The following is a 19568-nucleotide window of genomic DNA, read 5'->3' as shown; positions in this document are numbered from 1 at the left end:
TATGCCAATGATTTCCAACTTATCATGTCTTGCTATTGTCTCTAGTTCCCCCATTTTGTTTCCTAGACTTCTAGCATTCGTATACATACATTTGAGTTCTCTTCGTGTTACTTTTTTGGACTTTCTACTCTTTGCTGTCCCTACTGTTTCTTTCACGGTATCCTTAACCGCTCCAGTGTTGTCTCCCTTGTTTGCTGTGCGGTCATCCCCTCCTGTGTCTGAGTTGTCCCTTCCTGCCTTGTCTTCCTTATTTGCTGTGAGGTCGTCCCCTTCTGTGTATGAGTAGTAACCCATTATTCCTTCATCGGGGCATCCTGTCGTCCGTGCCATCGACTGGTGGTCGACTGTCGGCTTTCCCCTATTTATTAGTTTAAAGCCTTCTCGATGGCCTTCTTCATGTTGCCTGCCAATACTCTTGCTCCTTCCTTGTTGAGGTGTAGTCCGTTCTTTCTGTAGTACTTGCTTTTTCCCCAGAACGCCGTCCAGTTGCGCACAAAGTCAAAGCCTTCTTCTTCGCACCATCGTCTCATCCAGGCGTTAATAGCTTGCAATTCCCCTTGGCTCTTTCCATCCGCTCTTGGTACTGGGAGGATCTCGGAGAAGGCCACCTTCACCTCCCTGATCTTCAGCTGTCTTCCAAGTGAGCGGAGCTGGCCCTTCATCTCTTCCCTGTCATACTTCCGTCCGCTCACATCATTTGTTCCCACGTGGATGAGCACAGCAGTATCCTCTCCCCCTGCGCTGTCTATGATCCTGGAGATCCTGTTGGCCACATCCTTCACTCTTGCTCCAGGCAGACAGGTGACGATTCTGTCCTCTCTTCCTCCTGCGGTGTGGCTGTCCACGTGACGTATAATGGAGTCACCTACGATGATCCCCATCTTCTTTATTCGGGGGTTTCTTGGGGGTCGTAAGTCCACGTCTATAGTATAGGGCCAGTCTTCTTCCTCCAGTGCTATTCTTGAAATTGTTTTCGGCTCTTCAGATGGAGGGACGTCTTCCTGTGTTCTCTCTCTTCCTTCTGGTGTGCGGATGTCTCCTACCTCATCTTCGGGTTTTTCTGTGTTTGCATGGGTGTTTTCTCTCCTCTCTTCCAGATCATCTTTCTGGGTATCCTGGGTACAGCTTTCCAGCCCTGGGATCTCTACGTGTTGCTGATGGGCTTCCTCGATGAATCTTTCTAGTTCCACGATCCCTTCGCTGGTATCGGGCTCCCCTAGCAACTTCTCCTGCATGCAGTTTTCCTCCTTCCTTGCAAGGAGTTCTTCGAGTTCCATCACAGTTCCCTCCAGCAGCCGAACTTGCAGTTTCAGGCTGTCCAGCTCCTCACATCGGCTGCAAATGTATGTCCTAGTCCCCGAGGGGAGGTAGTCATACATACTGCAGCCGGTGCAGAAGACTGGAAAGCTCATCTTCTGGCTTCCGTGGGCGCTCATGTCTTGTTCTCCTTCTCGATTGTGTGTGTCCTGCCCTCTTGATAGCAGTCCTCCTGTTGATCGCTGGTCTTCAGCCATCTGAAGTTCTATAAATATACTAGTAATTTACTTTGAATGCCATATAAAATTTTGGAATCATATTGTGATTAATATTTGGTAGTTTATTGATGTATTTTGAGTATACTAATCAATAAGTTAGCCTAAGAATTATTGCAAGTTTAAAATTTAAAGTGAAAGTACATTTGGTATCTGTCTGTACCGGATTCCCTGGATGATGTTATCCATCTGTGAGAATACTGTACCTGTTGTCCTTGGAGAGCACCTTCTACAGGTAAGTAACTTTGCTTTATCTGAGCATGTATCCATCTGATAAATAAGAAGTGAACCAAGATAAAACATTCCAATCAAATCCCATCAATTGAATCTATTCTATGAATCTATTATATTATATTATTTATTTAAAAATTTATGTACCATATATTATCTATACGGTTTTCATAGTAACACTATCAAAAGTTTATCGTTTATTGAACTTGATATACCACCTTAGTTGCAGCACAATTCAAGGTGGCTTACAATAAATTTGCCAAGATATCTAAAGCTATAAAATAATAGTTCAAGCCATGATCAAGTAACAATAACATTTTGATACTATGCCCATCTCAAAAACCATATTGATAATCGTCAAGTAACTCTGCTTATTCAACAAAGTCATTGGTTTGTGTCAAAACACCCCTTTCTAGTATTTTGCCAGCCACCAGCAAAGTGGAAATATAACCTATAGTTCACTAAATTATTGGATCTAAAGATTCTTTTTTAAAAAATGACTTCACAGTAGCAATCTTAAGAGCTAGGCAACTGGTCTGATTTCATTGATAAATTAATGGGACACATCACAGCAGAGACCAATGCAACAGCGAACTTTCTCAAACAGTGATCATAAAGAGCATAATTTGATGATCAGACTGTTCTTGGTCAGTGGATAATTCATAATGAGATGAGCAACTCTAAGCTTAGGAGTCTCCTACATGAGTGTCATATTCAATCCTTTCTGTTAAAAAAGCATTGTTGCTTACCTTTGACAGGTGTTTTCATAGACAGCAGGATTTGAACCCTCCAACTTCCGTAAGAATTGCATTCTTTGTTGTGCAATGGAACTAACTGAAGGAATGCATACGATATATTCAGAATTTCATGTTTAGTTCTGAGTTCTAGGACAGCTGTTCTGCCTTAGCAAAGTACAATGGTGTCTACACCTGTTACAGTTGAACAACAGTACCTTCTGTGCAGACTAACTGCTCAAAATGCAAAAAAGACATTTCATTCCCTTTTTTGAGATAAAACATCAGTATTTAGTTTGCTTATGTTGCCATTGTTTATTGAAAGCTTCTATACCGCTACTAAAGACTGGAGAGTCAATTCAGAGCGGTTTACATGAGCTTCTGTAATGGTGTTACAATATAGAGTTAGCATTTTCTGAGATGGTTTTCAGTACAGTCACATTTACATAAGAACATAAGAAATGCCTCCACTGGGTCAGACCTGAAGTCCATCATGCCCAGCAATCCGCTCACGTGGCGGCCCAACAGGTCCTTCTATCCCCTTTTCCAGCAAGAAATCGTCCAATCCTTTCATAATCAATCATCCTACGTAAATGCACGCATTTGTACCATAATCAATCAATCTACATATATATATATATATACATATAATACTAGTATCATGTACTGTGTTCATACTAAATCCTACTTATTTGCACACATAATACCCGTATCGTGTTCTTTGTTCATCTTAGATCTGAAAATAGACAATTCACTTGGGCTTATACTAGCATTTTAGTAATATTCAACCTTGCCATTAGTGCTGAGTGGTATTTTTCCACTACTACATAGATACCTTAATTTTCCCAAGCAAACAAGTCATATTAATCTTTTATTCCTTTTGTCAATGTTGACTCTTAGGTATTTCAATTTATGCCTGAAAACTGAAATCTAATAAACCATTGTCTTTGAATATTCCAAGAGGACAAGAAATTCAGATTTAGCTCACCTTTGAAGCCTGAAAATTTCCCATATGAATTCAATAGATTATATAACTACTAGTTGTTTAGCCCGTTATATTAACGGGTGCTAGCAACCCTTTTCCCTTATTTTTACCTCCTCCCTGTCCAGCAACACCTCCCCCTCTTTCCCTGCTCCCCCCATATAGCAGTAGCCCTTCTCTTTTTATCTCCCCCTGTCCAGCAGCACCCCTCCCATTCCCTCCTCCCCCTGTCCAGCAGTAGCTCTTCTCCTCTATGTCCTGCTCCCCCCCTGTCCAGCAGTAGCCCCAGGAAAAGAGTGAGGATCACAGGACCAAAGCTTTTACTTCAATCCTCTTGATGCCTGACATCCAAGTAGGGGAAATCCACTCTCCCCACCTCCTTGCTCCAGCTGCACTTCCTCCTCGGCTATACACACGCACACACACACTTACATATAGCTCTCCGGCTCCTCAAGCCCCTCCTCCACCTTCCGCTTCTTCGGCGGGGGACGTTTTCTTTATTTTCTTTTGTTTTCTTTTTGCTTATTGGACCTAACAGCCCGAGCCTCCAGCAGTCTAACTCTGAAGTTGAAAAAAACTTTGGCCCGTCTCTGTGCTCGGCCGCGGTGGGCTACAGCTGCCGCGGCCTGCAGCCACCGACAGCCGCGGCGGCCAACATCCGTCTTGACTTTTTTTTTTTTTTAGTTGAAAGACGCGGCGGGGATCGTGAGAGTAGCCATCGCCGCGTCTTTCAAAGAACCGTAAGCCACGCATGTGCACTTCCTATGTGTCGCTACAGCTCACGGAAAACCGGCACACACATAGGAAGTGCGCATGCGCGGCTTACCATTTTATTATATTAGATGCCCGTACCTTCTGTGGTGCCCTGCTTAGAGTGTCTCAGAAAGGTAAGTAATAATGACTTTGTGAAATGAAAATAACTTTTTTTTTCTATTCTCCAGGCATATTTTTGGCATTCAGAAGCTTGTGGCAATGGCAGTCTGGAGTCACAGGGTGTACTTGGAGTAATGTACATGAATGGCCTAGGTGTTCGTAAAAATATGGAGACTGCAGTTGGGTGCCTGAAGCGAGCCTCCGAGCGTGGCAATGTGTATGCTCAGGGCTATCTAGTGAGCTATTACTACAAGAGGAAAATGTTTATAACAACCGTTGAGCTAGCTACAAGGTAGGAATATTTCAACTATTTCTATACAAAGTACGAGGGGGTGCTGAAAAGTTCTCAGCCCAACTAAGAAGAGAATGATGTGGCTATGGTTCAATCAATAATCTGAAACAATGTCAAAACATAGAATTTTGTTTCTGCAAATTGGCACTTAACGAAATAAGATAAGAATAAGAAATTTAGGAAGTTGGTTTGGTTGGGCTGAGAACCTTTCAGCACCCCCTAATAGCTCTTTGTATCCATATCTGCCTTTTCTTCTAGTTGCTAATTATACAATGAAAAAATAGCTAGAATAAATAATTCTTTTATAATTAAATTCTTCAGATGTAGCATTTGATCATGCAAGCATACAGAAGCTATGTACAGTTTGTGGCATTTCTGTCTAGACAGGGTATAGGATTTAATAATATACTGTAGTAAATATTGGCAGATAAAGATTTGTAAATTTCACCTGCTTTAAATCTGCTGCTCTATGCATTAGTCTTCTGTTGTAACTGTTGTTCCTTGCATATTACTCCCCTCTATGCTTTGTTTAAATTGTGAAAATCATTTAAGTTTTGCTTTAATTCCATGTTTTTTCTATATCAGGATCCTCTGTGTTTATCCTATGTGTTTTAGAATTTCATTACTGGTTTTGTCCCAATCACCTTTACGAGGAGGGTGTTCCAGTCATCTTTGTGAAAAAGTATTTCCATGTTATTCCTAAGTCTATATATATATATATATATATATATATATATATATATATATATATATATATATATATATATATATATATATATATATGTCTGTGTGTGTGTGTATATATATCTATATTTATTTATTTAAAATTCTTTATTCATTTTAAAACTTTCATCAAGTATATATATGTGAAAACAGTACAATTATACATATAACTTGACAATCATACTAAATATATATATAAATTACAACCCGCCCACCCTTTTCCCCAAATATGAATATTAATAAATAAATCTACTCCTTTCCTAACATAAAATGGTGTATATTTCAATAATAAAAAGAAAATTATATTTATTCATTACAATAAGAAGTTAATGCCTCCCAAATTTTCATGAAATTCTTATAATTCCCTTGTTGTATTGCAATTGTTCTTTCCATTTTATATATGTGACACAATGAGTTCCACCAGAAATTATAGTTCAGTCTACTATAATTTTTCCAATTGTTTGTGATGTGCTGAATGGCAACTCCTGTCATTATCAATAAAAGCTTGTTGTTACTTGATGATATTTGGCTTTTTTTCCTCATTGACATACCAAACAACACGGTATCATAAGATAACGCCACGTTTCTCCAATAAACAATTTACTTGATCCCAAATTGAATTCCAAAAGATTAAGATAAAGGGACAATAAAACAACAAATGATCTAAAGTCCCTACTTCAAGATTACAGTGCCAGCATCTATTAGACTGTAAACTATTTAATTTTTGTAATCTAATAGGGGTCCAAAACGCTCTATGCAAAAGAAAAAAACAAGTTTGTCTCATAGATGCAGACACTGTACATCTCATCCTCCAAGACCAATTTGTGGCCATTGAGATGCAGAAATTTGATGCTTAATCTCAATGCTCCAAATATCTCTAAGACCATTTTTGGGTTTCTTTTTAACAGATTCATTTATAATTTTATATAATTTATATTCTGCATATCCTACAATTCTATGCGGATTACAAATTATTCGGGTACTCAAGCATTGTTCCCCAACTATTCCAGTGGGCTCTCACTCTATCTAATGTACCTGGGCAATGGGGATTAAGTGACTTGCCCAGGGTTACAAGGAGCAGTGCGGGATTTGAACCCACAACCTTGGGGTGCCGAGGCTGTAGCTCTAACCACTGCACCACACACTATTCATTTTATTATATACCGCTTATTAATTGTATAAGCAGTTTACATTCAGCTTCTCAGTAATTTATCCCTTTCTGTCCCAGTGGGCTCATAACCTAACATACCTGGAGCAATGGAGGATTGAGTGACTTGTCCAGGGTCACAAGGCATAGCGTAGGACTTGAACCCAGAACCTCAGGGTGCTGAGGCTGTAGATCTAACCACTAGGCCACTCCTTTTAAGTATTTAAACATCTGTATCATATCTTCCCATCCTACTTTCCTCTTGTACAGTGGTTGGCAAACCGCGGCTCGCAAGCCACATGCGGCTCTTTAGCCACTTGAGTGCGGCTCACGGCTCAGCTAACTAGAGCAGGGGCACCCAACCTGCTTCCCTTTCCCATAAAGATAAGGTGACCATATGTCCCGTTTTGAACGGGACTGTCCCCTTTTTAGATCCCCTATCCCATTGTCCCCACATACAGCTTTGGGACGCCGAAATGTCCCATTTTCAGGGATAGCATCCCGAAGCTGTGCATGGGGACAACAGGACAGGTGATCATTTCCCCTCCCTCCAGCGCCGAAGCCTGACCTCCCCCCCCAGACCGGCCACCACTGCTGCTGCCTACTGCCGCTTCAAACACCACCCTCTGGTCTGCTGCTGCTGCCAACCGCTGCCCGCCGCAACTAAATAGAAGGAAGGTCCCACAAACCTTCTTCCTGACGTCAATTCTGAAATTGGAGGGGTCGAGTCTTTTTGAGTGTCTTGTCTGGAGCCTATGCACTCTATACAAGGAGTCGAATCCTTGGGAGTGCCTCAAGAAGATACTATACACTCAATGCAAGGAGGCCAGACTTTGCGAGTGTCTCGTCTGGAGCCTAAGCACTCTGTACAAGAGCCGAGTCCTTGGGAGTGCCTTGAGATACCTCGACACAAGGAGCTCAGTCCTTTTTGGTGTCTCAACCTCGATCTCCAGCCTCCAGCCCTCCTTCCTCACATAAGGTTCTGACCTTATCGAGGCATAGGGCGAGGACTCCTCGACGTTCCTTTCAGCAGGACCTGCCTGGTTCGAGGCACAATTCTCAACATCAGTTAAGGTACCCATCGAGGCCCAAGTCCTCTTCTCGAGGCAGGCCTCGCTCCTCCAGGCCTAGAGATTCCGAAGACGAGGACGCCTCCTTATCACTATGGTTCTTCTCCTGCGAGGGATCCTATCCATTCTCTCAGTGAGTCATCTGTACCTCTGGCCCCGAAGTGCCGATAATCAGCAGGCATTCGCCCTACGAAGCACCAGTGACCGGTGCAATTAGGGAGTGTTGCGGGCCCAGGCATTAGCGCACTTGTGCGCTGCAGGCCCCAACAAGCAGCAAGCAGCCGTCCACCAATCTCCAACATTTAAAGGTACCGCCGAGGGGGCTGGGACACAATTTAAAAGTGTCAAGTATATATTAGCATACAATTTGGTTCAGAATAGGTTTTTTTCTTGTTTTCCTTCTCTAAATCTGGGGTGCGTCTTATGGTGAGGTGCGTCTTATGGAATGAAAAATATGGTAGGTGTTGTTTGTTGGACTTATTAAAGATCTTAAAGTATACTAGCATCAATCTTTGTTGCTTACTTCAGAACTTAGGCTGATGCATTTCATCACCCCACAACTATGAACATGTTTCAAGGAACTCCTCTATCAGGACATAAAAGTTTGTGGATGTTTTTCAAGCAACTTCTGTGCATCAGGGCAAAAATGTTTGAAATCCAAAGCATAAAAGTACTTAAATAAATAGTTCTATTTATAAAGAAAAAAACCTCCACTATTGAAATGCTTGACTGCTTTTTTAATTCCAGCCCCCCTTTATCAAGCTGCACTAGAGGTTTTTAGCACAAGCTGGCGAGGTAAGTTCTCAGATGCTCATAGGAATTCTATGAGCGTTGGAGCATTTACCATGCCAGCTCACGCTAAAAACCTCTAGCGCGGCTTGATAAAAGGGGCTGTATATTAATAGCAAAATATGTCCTGCTTTATAAATTAAATCTTCAAAGAAAACATCCTATCAGGTGATTTTCATGTGATGACTCTTTCAATCAAATCAAAGTAAGCCATTCCACTGACTCATTCAAATCTCCAGGTTGCATAGTTAACATGTAGATCCAAAACTGTTCTCAATAGTTCCAAAATCTGTCCTGATTGCCCCTCTATTGCTAACAGAGGGATAGTATCAATCACGCTTCAAGTTAAGCTTTGATGGCATGCATCTTAGTCTATCAGTGCACCATAAGAAGTACTGACGAAAGCCCAGTATGGATTTGACTCTTGTGCTCATTCATCCTTAGGCGCACAATTTTCTTGGTTTTTGCCAACATATATTAGATTCAAAACTGTTTTATTGGGTAAGCAAGGTAAAGATACAATACAGGCAATGGGACTAGGGAATGCTCATTTCTTTGATCAACTGGCTGAGGCCCAGACTTTTTTTGCCAACATATATTAAAGAACAGGGGCATACAATAACATAAATGACATGAGGATCCACAGTTGTTGACAATACAAATTTTAATTTTATATTTGGTAGAAGGAGAGTACCAAGTTGATCCTTTGTCATAGAACTATACCAATTATAATGACTGCAGCACAGATGTTCAAGCACAGATCGATCCTCCAAAACTCACATAGGTGTCTATGTGTATTTAGAAAATAAGCTCTCAGAATCAGCCCCAATAGTACACAAATACCGGTACACAAATTTATTCCTGCTTTGAAAAAGGCATAAATTTGTCCATGTACTCTACTCATGTATAGACATTTTATAAAATGTGCATGTACATTCCAAGTACGCGCCCAGGAATGTCAGTGTGTAGCTTGCATAAAAGTAGGCACATACTTTGTATGTATAATTATTTATACACATTTTATATGGTCACTTTTATAAAAATATTTTACTGTAAGTAAAAAAGGTTTTAAATACAGGAAACACATTTATAAAAATTATTCCATAATGTTTAATATTTTTTGGGAGAAGTTCATTAGAAATTGAACACCTATATAAATTTACTATATCAGAATTGTATACTTTATCTGCAGTAGGTTAAAAAATGTCATGTTTGATACTCATTTCTAACTTGCTAAATTCTACAACAGAATTGCACACTATGACGACATTGCTATGCTAGCAAAGAAAACCGATTGTATTCCTATGTACATTGCCAAAGGGGTTGCCATTGCTAACTTTTACTTAGCAAGATGTCTCCAACTTGGTCTGGGCATACAACACAGTTTAACAGCTGCTAGAATATATTATGCCAAGGTAAGGTTAGAAGATGATGCATGTACCAATTTTATGTAAAAACCATACCAGTTAGGCTGGTCTTGAGGCAAATTTGCTTAAAAGTGTATTGCTTTGGCAAAAGGAGATTTTTTTAACTGTATTAATAATTGCTAAATTTTCCTGAGAAACTGTTTATGAAATTGTAGGTAAGCCTTCTCCTTCTTCCCTGTATTTCAGCAAGGTATTTCACGACCTTCAAACCAAGCCTCAGAGAGTGGTTGGATCTTATAGCAGTCATTACCAAACTTCTATTTAGGATCTTCTTTCAAGTTATTATGCTTGAGCCACAAAAAACTTGCTTATACGAACGTTAAGATGTGGTTTTCACTGTATTAAACGGCAAATCTAGTCTTCTAGAAATGAGCCATCCTAAAATCATTTTTGTTTTTTGTCAAGAACATGATTATACATTGTTCCCGCTGATGTCTTCAACTCTTACCCAGCACTGTCCCTCAAGCATGCTTCATTAAAAGTCAAAGCTATCAGTAAGGAGGATGAGATATGGGACATAGGGCATCTGTAAATAAGGATGCGTGATCATTTTTTAAGGGTTTAAAATTTATTTATTTATAAATTTAATAATTACAATATCAAGCGATACCAAGAAAAAAAAGGATCTTCCTCAAGTTTTTTACAATACTCAGACATTCATACAAATTCCTTTCCAAGCCCACAACAAAGGGAAAAAATGATACTATTTCAAATAGACAAATTATAAAGAAAGAACTAAAGAAATGATTCACGATTCATCCTCGCGAATCCTAAGCCATTCCTTACTCTATAGGGATTCTTAATTATTCCTCTAATTCCTCAGTAGTGAAACTAAAAAACCTCTTTATTATTTAACTCACTTCTGTTCTCTAGCAATCAAAAATTGTTGCAATTGAATGGGATCCCAAAAAACATATTCAATGCCTTGTAACTTAACAATATAATAAGTCAAAGGGAGACATACATCTAAGACACCCTTTTGTATCCTGGAATATTGGTACGTTATTACCCCGATCCTCAGCGGCACCACTTGGAACTCAAACCATTCTCATTGTTCCAAGCTTTACGTGTCAGATCGTCACTGGATCGTTTTACGTTATACCCTTATTCCTATTTTTTAGCTTTTTTCTTTTTTTTGAAACTATTCACATTATTTCAAAATTATTGTCATGAAGAATTTTTATCATGAAAAATTTTTTAAGCATGTTACTTAGCTTAGTTCTGTGGTCTCTGGCAGGGGGTTAACACCGACATGTTTCGCATTCAAGCTTTATCAAGGAACCCCTATCGGACATAAAATAAATTATGTCTATCAGAATAGTAACAAGAACAATTCATCATGTAGAGATAGCAGTATAGGACATCTAACTTCATAAGACCTAAATCTGCTAAACATGTCTTACCTCCATATAAATACCGCCAAACTCTGACCACTGTATCAAGAGTAATGGCGGCGGCGTTTTTACAGGATATTTATAGAGCAAGACCCAAGAGCACTGTACCTACGTGGTGACGTGGCCCACAGCGTCACGGGACTGCTTGCCGGTTTTAAAGCTATAGTGTACTTTTGTAGAGAGACTAACAACCCAGAGTTACGACTAGATTAACGTGCCCCATTCTAGTTCTTCATTCAACCCTTTAGGAGATATTGTATTTAGCACATAAATCCATCTCTGTTCTTTATAATTAAGCCTTTCTTCACTATTTCCCCCTCCATCATAACCGGCTTCCAAGCTTTCAATTATTCGCCAGCGTATCTGTTCTATGCTATGCTGTTTGTCCAGAAAATGTTCCACCATAGGGGCTTGTAAGTTCTTTGTCTTAACTCGTGACTTGTGTTCATTCAACCTGATATGCACGGGCCTAGATGTACGGCCCACGTAAACCAGGTTGCACGGACAAATTATTACATAAATTACATTGGCTGACTGGCAGTTCGTGTCTTTGTTAGATTTTATTACTTTGTCAGTCTGAGGATCTTTCCAAGAGGCTCCCGTGATTGTGGTGGAACACCATTGACAATGTCCACATTCTATATGTGTGCCTTGTTCCTGTATCTTATAGTTACTCAGCTTTTGTTGTATCAGAACCTGCCCTATTGTTTTCCCTTTCTTAAAGGAGAACATAGGGATTTCAGGGAATATAGAATGAACTTGCAATATATGCCAATATTTTCTGATAAGAGATATTAATTCTTTAGCTGCTATAGAATAGGGAAGAACACATATTAATTTATCTGTATCATCTTCAATTTGTTTTTCTGTCAACAGTAGATCTCTATTTGCATATTTCGCTCTTGTGTAGGCTTGTTTTATAGATTTTAACGGGTAACCCCTGGCCTTAAACCGTCTGGTTAGCTCGGCTGCTGCTGTTTTGAAATCATTATCATCAGATGATATTCTGCGAGCCCTCAAAAATTGGCTCACTGGAAGGTTGAACTTCAAACGGAACGGGTGGTGACTGGAAAAATGTAACAAAGAATTACGGGCCACTGGTTTTCGGAAAAGTTGGGTGATTAATCGGTTTTCATCCTTCACTATGCGTATGTCCAAGAACTCAATTTGAGATCTGCTGTAGGAAGGGGTGAACTGCAGATTAGGGTTTCTGGTGTTAATCCACTCAAAGAACTCCAAAAGAACTGCTTCAGGACCTACCCACAAAAAGAAAACATCATCCAAAAACCTCTTCCACAGGGTAATATGTTGGAAATATTTAGAAGGATAAATTTCACGATCTTCAAATCGTCCCATATACAGAGTTGCCACTGATGGGGCTAACGTAGCCCCCATCGCAACTCCTTGAATTTGCTGGTAGTAAACCCCTTCAAACTGAAAATAATTCTTCCCTATAACCCATTCTGCCAAATGATAAAGAAAGTCTGTGGTGATGCGTGGATTCAGTCTATTATTTAAAGTGTCCATTATAACTTCTAAAGCTTCTCCTTGGGGGATCTTTGTGTACAGTGACACCACGTCAAGAGTCACCAACAGTGTCTGAGGATTCATAAAGTCTTCCCGTTCTAAAATTCTCAAGAGATGGGAAGAATCTTTCAAATAAGATACAACTTAAGCTAAAAAATAGGAATAAGGGTATAACGTAAAACGATCCAGTGACGATCTGACACGTAAAGCTTGGAACAATGAGAATGGTTTGAGTTCCAAGTGGTGCCGCTGAGGATCGGGGTAATAACGTACCAATATTCCAGGATACAAAAGGGTGTCTTAGATGTATGTCTCCCTTTGACTTATTATATAGATTAGTTGTCTTGGGATAAAACAAAACTGTGCTACTACATAATTGTAACTTAACAAGGCATTTACATGGAAATTTTAGGTAAAAAGATGCCTCTAGAGCTAGGACTGTAACTTTTAATTTCAAAAATTATTTCCTTCTTAGTTGCGTAGCTCTAGAGACATCAGGAAAAATTCTAACCAAATCCCCACAAAATTTTGTTAACCTATTTTTAAAATAAAGTTTCATTATTAACATTTTGTCTATCTTGCTCATGCATGTTATCACCAGAGTGGACCTATTCTGGATCACATCCTGACTATCTTCCAGAAATTCTGTCTTGGTATCGCTTGATATTGTAATTATTAAATTTATAAATTTAAAAAAAAAAAAAAAAATATTTTCAAGAAAAAGTAAACTAGAGGCCAACTGAATTTCGGTTCTGTTACAATGCTGAAACTGGCCCACATCTTTTTTCTTCCTGGTTTCAATCAAAAGACTGCAGCCATGGTTTCAATTTTAGCTGGAACTTACCATGTTTTTGGTGGGAGCAGAAAATTTGTGCATTGTCCTGTTTGTCTCCCTCCCTTCTGAACAGGAGTTCCCTTTCTCCCCTCTGTAGGTGCCCCCCTTCAAGCTTATCGTAAAATACCTGGCAGTCTAGGGATTGTAAGGTAATGTGAGGAGGGTTAAGGGGAGCTACTCTTCATTTTTGGGGAGGTATGTAAGTGTAATGCAATTGGAAGTAATGCAGCTATGATCTTGCATAGTAGTTGATTTAGTAAAAAGTGTTCCAAATAATTGATTTTGACACCAAAGTTTAGCGGGAATTTAAGTCTGTAAATTTGGAATAAGCTCCTTAGGAATTAGCCTCGCTGTGGAGATATGACATCAGCTGTCAAACCAAATGTTGCACAAAGCAGATGACATCTTTCTTCTAATCCCACTCAGTACTAACATAAAGGAAGGTTGAACAAATGTCTCCAACAGCATTGACAAAATCTACTCTTGGGCACTCACCAGCAAACTAAAATTAAACACAATTAAAACCAAATTGTTATGGTTCCACAGTGCCTCACAGACAACCCCCACAAACTTACCATTATCATCAGGCACAACACTAAGCCGTGTTAGCGGCTTTATCGCATGCAACTTTTTATCACGTGCTAACCCCCGCACTAGCCGCTAGTGCAGCCGGCAAATTAGCGCGCACTAAACCACTAACGCGGCTTCATAAAAGGATCCCTTAGATAAAACTGCCAAAGTCCTTCGAATCCCACTAGATTCCACCCTCCTACAAACCCAAATTTCTAACCTTTGCCAAAAAAAACCCCTTCTACAGCCTAAAGCAACTAAGACTGATCAAACATTACTTTTACTGCCACCAATTTGCCATTCTGGTCCAAATGTTAGTCCTAACACAGCTAGACTACTGCAACTCACTCTTATACTGGTTTAAACACTACACAGATGCACAAATTTCAGTTGATCCAGAATAGAGAATGACACGGGGAGCGATCCCCGCAGGGAGCTGCGGCGTGGCTGCGGTTTGGCTGCGGGTTATGGAGACTCCAAAGCCAAATCGCAGCAGACACGGGGACAAAAGTTTTCACCGCCCGCAAAAACGGTAAAAAGATTTGTCCCCGCAGGCCAATGTACCCCCTTCTAGGAACCGCTATTTACCTGTGTTTCACCGTGCTCCTCATTTGTCAGATCAACCCTTCCTGCCAATAGAACCCGCCCCCCCCCCCCCCCGACGATTGCCGGCAGGAAGGTGCTCAGCCCTTCATGCCGACAGAACCAGCCCTCCCCAACGATCGCGGCAGGAGGGTACCCATCCCCTCCTGCCTACCCCAACAGCCCCCCCGACGATCGCAGCAGGAGGATATCCAACCCCTCCTGCCAGCTCCCCAACAGCCCCCCTATGATCACTGGTAGGAGGGTGCCCAACCCCTCCTGCCGGACCCCCCAACGGCCCCCTATATCGCCAATAGGAGGGTGCCCAACCCCTCCTGCCGGACCCTCCCCCAACAAACCCCGCCATCCCGAAACACCACCCTTAGTCTTACTTTCCAAGTTGGACCGGACAGCTCCTCGCTCATCTGGCCAGCAGGCCTGCCTCCGTCCAAATGAGGCGGGCCCGCCCCTCCCCTCCCCTGCCTAACCCACAGGATCCTAGGGCCTGATTGGCCCAAGCACCTAAGGCCCCTCCTATAGCGGGAGTGGCTTTAGGTGCCTAGACCAATCAGGCCCTAGGATCCTGTGGGTTGGGCAGGGTAGGGGCGGGCCCGCCTCATTTGGACGGAGGCAAGCCTGCTGGCCATACGTGTGAGGAGCCGTCCGGTCCAACTTGGAAAGTAAGACTAAGGGGGTTCCGGGGTGGGAGGGTTCGTTGGGGGGGGGTCCAGCAGGAGGGGTTGGGTACCCTCCTGCCGGCGATCTTAGGGGAGGCCATTGGGAGGACCGGCAGGAGGGGTTGGGTACCCTTCTGCTGTGATTGTCGGGAGGGCCGTTGGGGGGGTCTACAGGAGGGGTTGGGTGCCCTCCTGCCGTGATCGCTGGGGGGAGGGGAGACTTGCAGCCGTAGCCGCGGTCACTATGCTAATCACGGCAGGGAGATCTTTGCCGCGATTAGGTACAGCGGCCGCGTCTACTTACCATGTAGGCTAACATTGTAAGCATTAAAAGTACATGTTGTGTTTGTTTTTGTATAGTTATTAACTAATATTTAACTAAGTTTTAAAGTTTTAAAGTTTTAAAGAATGTTTCCTTTATACGTAAATAAAGAAAAGTATATAAAATCGTACCCGTTTGAGGCTTTTATGTATGCAGCGGTGACGGTGACGGGGCGGTGAATGGGGTTGCAGTGGCGGTGACGGGGCGGTGAATGGGGTGGCAATGGCGGTGACGGGGTGGTGAAGGGAATGGCGGTGACGGGGCGGTGCAGAGGATGGTGAGACGGGGACGGGGCGGTGACGGGGACCAATTTTTTCACCGTGTCATTCTCTAATCCAGAACACAGCAATTAAATCTTCAGATTTAAAAATATGATGCTATGTCAGACCACTATTGCAAACTCCACTGGCTACCTGTAAACCCAAGAATTACCTTCAAAATATCCTGCATTATGTTCCACTCCCTACATATCAATGCCCCAGAACAAATATTTCACCTCTTCTCAAATCCATCTTCTCATCACCTAGAATTTACAACACACATCAACTGATCATCCCTTCGGCCAAAGGAGTCAGATACAAGCATATATTTAATACCCTATTTACCTATATCACCACTAGAACTTGGAATGGTCTTCCTACAACCATCAGGACCAAGCCAACCTACCTCAGTTATTGAAAAAATTGAAAACTTTCTTATTTGACAGACATCTACAACCCAGCAATAAAACCTCTCCACTAATCCAAGAATGGCACACAACAACTTAACTATGGCATCCCCATTCCCGTTAAGTGTCCCCTACAATATATCATCACTACAAACAAGTCCACTGCCATCTCATGTCTCGAACTAATCTTACAACCTGTGCTCTAACACAGTGTTCTTCAACTGCCAGTCCACAAAAATTTCCTGCCGGTCCATGCAGGGCCTGCGAGATCAGGGGGGCCCGATGAGCTCCGATGTTTTGCTTCCCAGCCTCCAACAGTGGCTTCCTCCCCTCCCCGCAGCTCTCAGTACTTGCCTGCAGCAGCGCCAGTGGCATCAGCGCAGTGATTCACTTAAGCAGCCTTGGGACTTTTGCTGAGTTGCTGCCTGCCTCTGATGATGCAACTTCCTCTTTTCTCAGAGGCAGGCACAATCCATCAAAGGACTCAAGGCTGCCTAAGTGAATCACTGCGCTGACACTACTAGTGCTGCTGCAGGCAAATACTGGGAGCTGCTGGGAGGGGAGGGGAGGAAGCCACTGTGGGAGGTAGGGAAGCTGCTGAACAAAGGAAAATAAAGGGAGAGCTGCTACTGGACCTGGAGGGAGGAGAGATGCTGCTGGGAGGGGAGGAAGCCACTGTTGGAGGCGGGGAAGCTGCTGGACAAAGGAAAATAAAGGGAGAGCTGCTACTGGACCTGGAGGGAGAAGGAGAGATGCTGATGGACTGTGGGGAGGGCAGTGGAGAAGGGGGCAGAAAGAGTGAATTGGTGGATGCGGTACAGTGGACTCAGGGAGGGAGAGGTGCTAACAACAGGGGGAGAGCAAGGAAGGCATGTAAACCATAGGGTGGGGAGCCTGGACTCCAGGCAGAAGAGAGATGCTGCTCAGAGAAGAGATGCTATGCATGGAGAATAGGGACTGACACAGAGGGGGAATGCTGAATGGAGAAGGGATGGCGACACAGAAGAGCAATACTGATCACATGGGTACAAAGGAACAAGGACGCAGAGGGTAGAAGTTAGGATAGATAGAGATGCAGAGGAAAGATATATATTGGAATGATGTATAGGAAATTTAAATAATGTCAATTACTATAAATTTAAATTATTTAATTAAGAAATAAAAATACTATCTACATTGGTTTTTATTTCAGTCTTAGTAGTTTGCTGGTCCACAAAATAATTATTTTATTTCCACCGATGCATAGATGTAAAAAGATTGAAGAACACTGCTCTAGCATATTAATGCCACAGAAACTCTTCAAATTTCTGTACAGACTTCTTGCTTGCATAACACCTTGAACTTATACCTGAAGTCTTTTTACAATGCTTTTTGCCAAGAACTCTTTACCTCTTTGTGCAGATCTCCTGCTTGTAAAGTACCTTGAATTTGTACCTGAAATCTACTATGTAAACCCACTAAATATACTAAGCTAACTATATAGATATAACTCCCCATATTTTATATGGGCCTCTTCACTCGTATATCCCTAGAACCTGTATTGGATAAGTGTGATACAAAAGTTCAGATTAGATTAAATTAGATTAGACATTGTAAAAGCACTGTGACTTTGAGTTTTAATTTTCATTAGCTGAGACCCATGAGGTTGAAATATGGTCTTTCATTATTTAAATAATTATATATTTCTGACTAGGACACTATTTGGATAATTCTAAAAGATTTTCCAGGCTCTTTTGGGTAAGATGAAGATGCAGCATTTGAATCAAAGTTGTGGTGTCCAGAAGCTAGATTCTATGAGAAAGGAGCCTACAGTGATTGTTTTCCATCACAAATACTATTCAGCTTATAGTGTTAGTAGGGAAATGATATTACATTGACATGAAGTTTATAGATTAGAAAGTAATTTAACACATGTATTGCTCGACTATAATTTTTCAGAGCATATAGTTATATTCAGCAGCATCAGTATGCTTTTATATTCTAGATTGTGTATTAGGTTAGTATATTGCCCTCAGTGTACACCAGTGTCTGGATTCCGTTCTATTATTTTAGTAAGAAACTATATCATGCTTGACTTCACTCAGTTTTATAACTAAATACAAAATGAAAAACATCTCAGTGCTGCTATACTTTCTCTTGTTACTCACATGCTGTTTGGGCAAGCATAAAAAACTAGCAATCATGGGGGATTTTATATTGGAGGATACTGGGCTGGATGGACCATTGGTCTGACCTAGTCTGGCTATTTTTATGTTCTACATCAGCATTAACTTGTTGAGAAGTTCTTGTTAAATGGCTCTTCCAGTTGTCAGCCTGTGCTTGCTGTTCCTGGGACTGGAGGGTACTCTCCAGTGGGTTTAGCAGAGGGCTGCCAACTGCAAGCTCTAACTATCCCCAATGGACCTCACTGGTTCTCATTCACACAACCAAACTTTAGTTTTCAGTGTCGGCCAAAACTAGGCAGTAAGTTTCGGCCTTGGCCAAAACCATTCAGACAGTTTTGGTAGCAGTTTGTTTCAGCCAGAACTGGGGAAAAAAAAAAAAGTATTGGTTGACCTCTAAAGTAAACATGTGTAACCACTGAAGAAGCTAAACATTTTTTAAAACTTTTGTTGTAATTCATTGCATTGGAATGTCAAGTGTGTCATAGGCTTTCTATACCATTACAAAGCAGCTAACCAATAGCCCCACCACACACACACACAAATTTTAAATATCTATCAGAATCATTCATAAGTTTAGTGCCTCTTAAAATAAATTTAACTTTGTTTATTTTCAGGCATGCAATCTGGATGCAGAAGTATCTTCTGATCTTTATAAAGAAATCATTTCTGGAAGAATTTAAAATATGTTGTATCATACTGGACTCCTGGATTATGTAATGAGTACACTTTGTTTCAGCTTTGTAAATGACTGAATTTTAATAACCAATCTCACTAAAAATCATGGTATGCTTGCTGCAAGCAGAAAGAACATAAATTAATCCCAGCTGTAAGAAAATGCTACTTTAAGCTTACATATTAAATTACCTCCATTGATAAAGTAAGTAGGCGGCTACTTGGCATCTTAATCACAAATAAAGATAGCAAGACTATCTTCAATTATTTTTATATGTTGTAGGCAGGGCAGGTTTAAGGCATAAACAAACTAGGCATGTGCTTAGGACTCACAGTTTTAGGGGCCCTGTCACATAT

The 19568-nt window shown here is 41.3% G+C and overlaps 1 protein-coding gene across 1 annotated transcript in view; it reads left to right on the top strand.

Annotated features, from left to right (window-relative positions):
- LRP2BP (LRP2 binding protein) overlaps window positions 1-19219 on the top strand; it is a 67829-nt gene extending 48610 nt beyond the window's left edge. Inside the window, exons 6-8 of the mRNA XM_033958825.1 lie at window positions 4421-4644; window positions 9623-9788; window positions 19154-19219. Of these exons, the coding sequence (XP_033814716.1) occupies window positions 4421-4644; window positions 9623-9788; window positions 19154-19219 (456 nt within the window). The remainder of the gene's footprint in view (window positions 1-4420; window positions 4645-9622; window positions 9789-19153) is intronic.
- Window positions 19220-19568: the final 349 nt, after the last annotated feature.

This window comes from Geotrypetes seraphini, chromosome 1 (assembly GCF_902459505.1).
Source record: "Geotrypetes seraphini chromosome 1, aGeoSer1.1, whole genome shotgun sequence".
In the NCBI taxonomy this organism is placed as follows: Eukaryota; Metazoa; Chordata; class Amphibia; order Gymnophiona; family Dermophiidae; genus Geotrypetes; species Geotrypetes seraphini.
The sequence above is the reverse complement of the archived record's forward strand: the minus strand, read 5'-3'. Positions and strand labels throughout refer to the sequence as shown.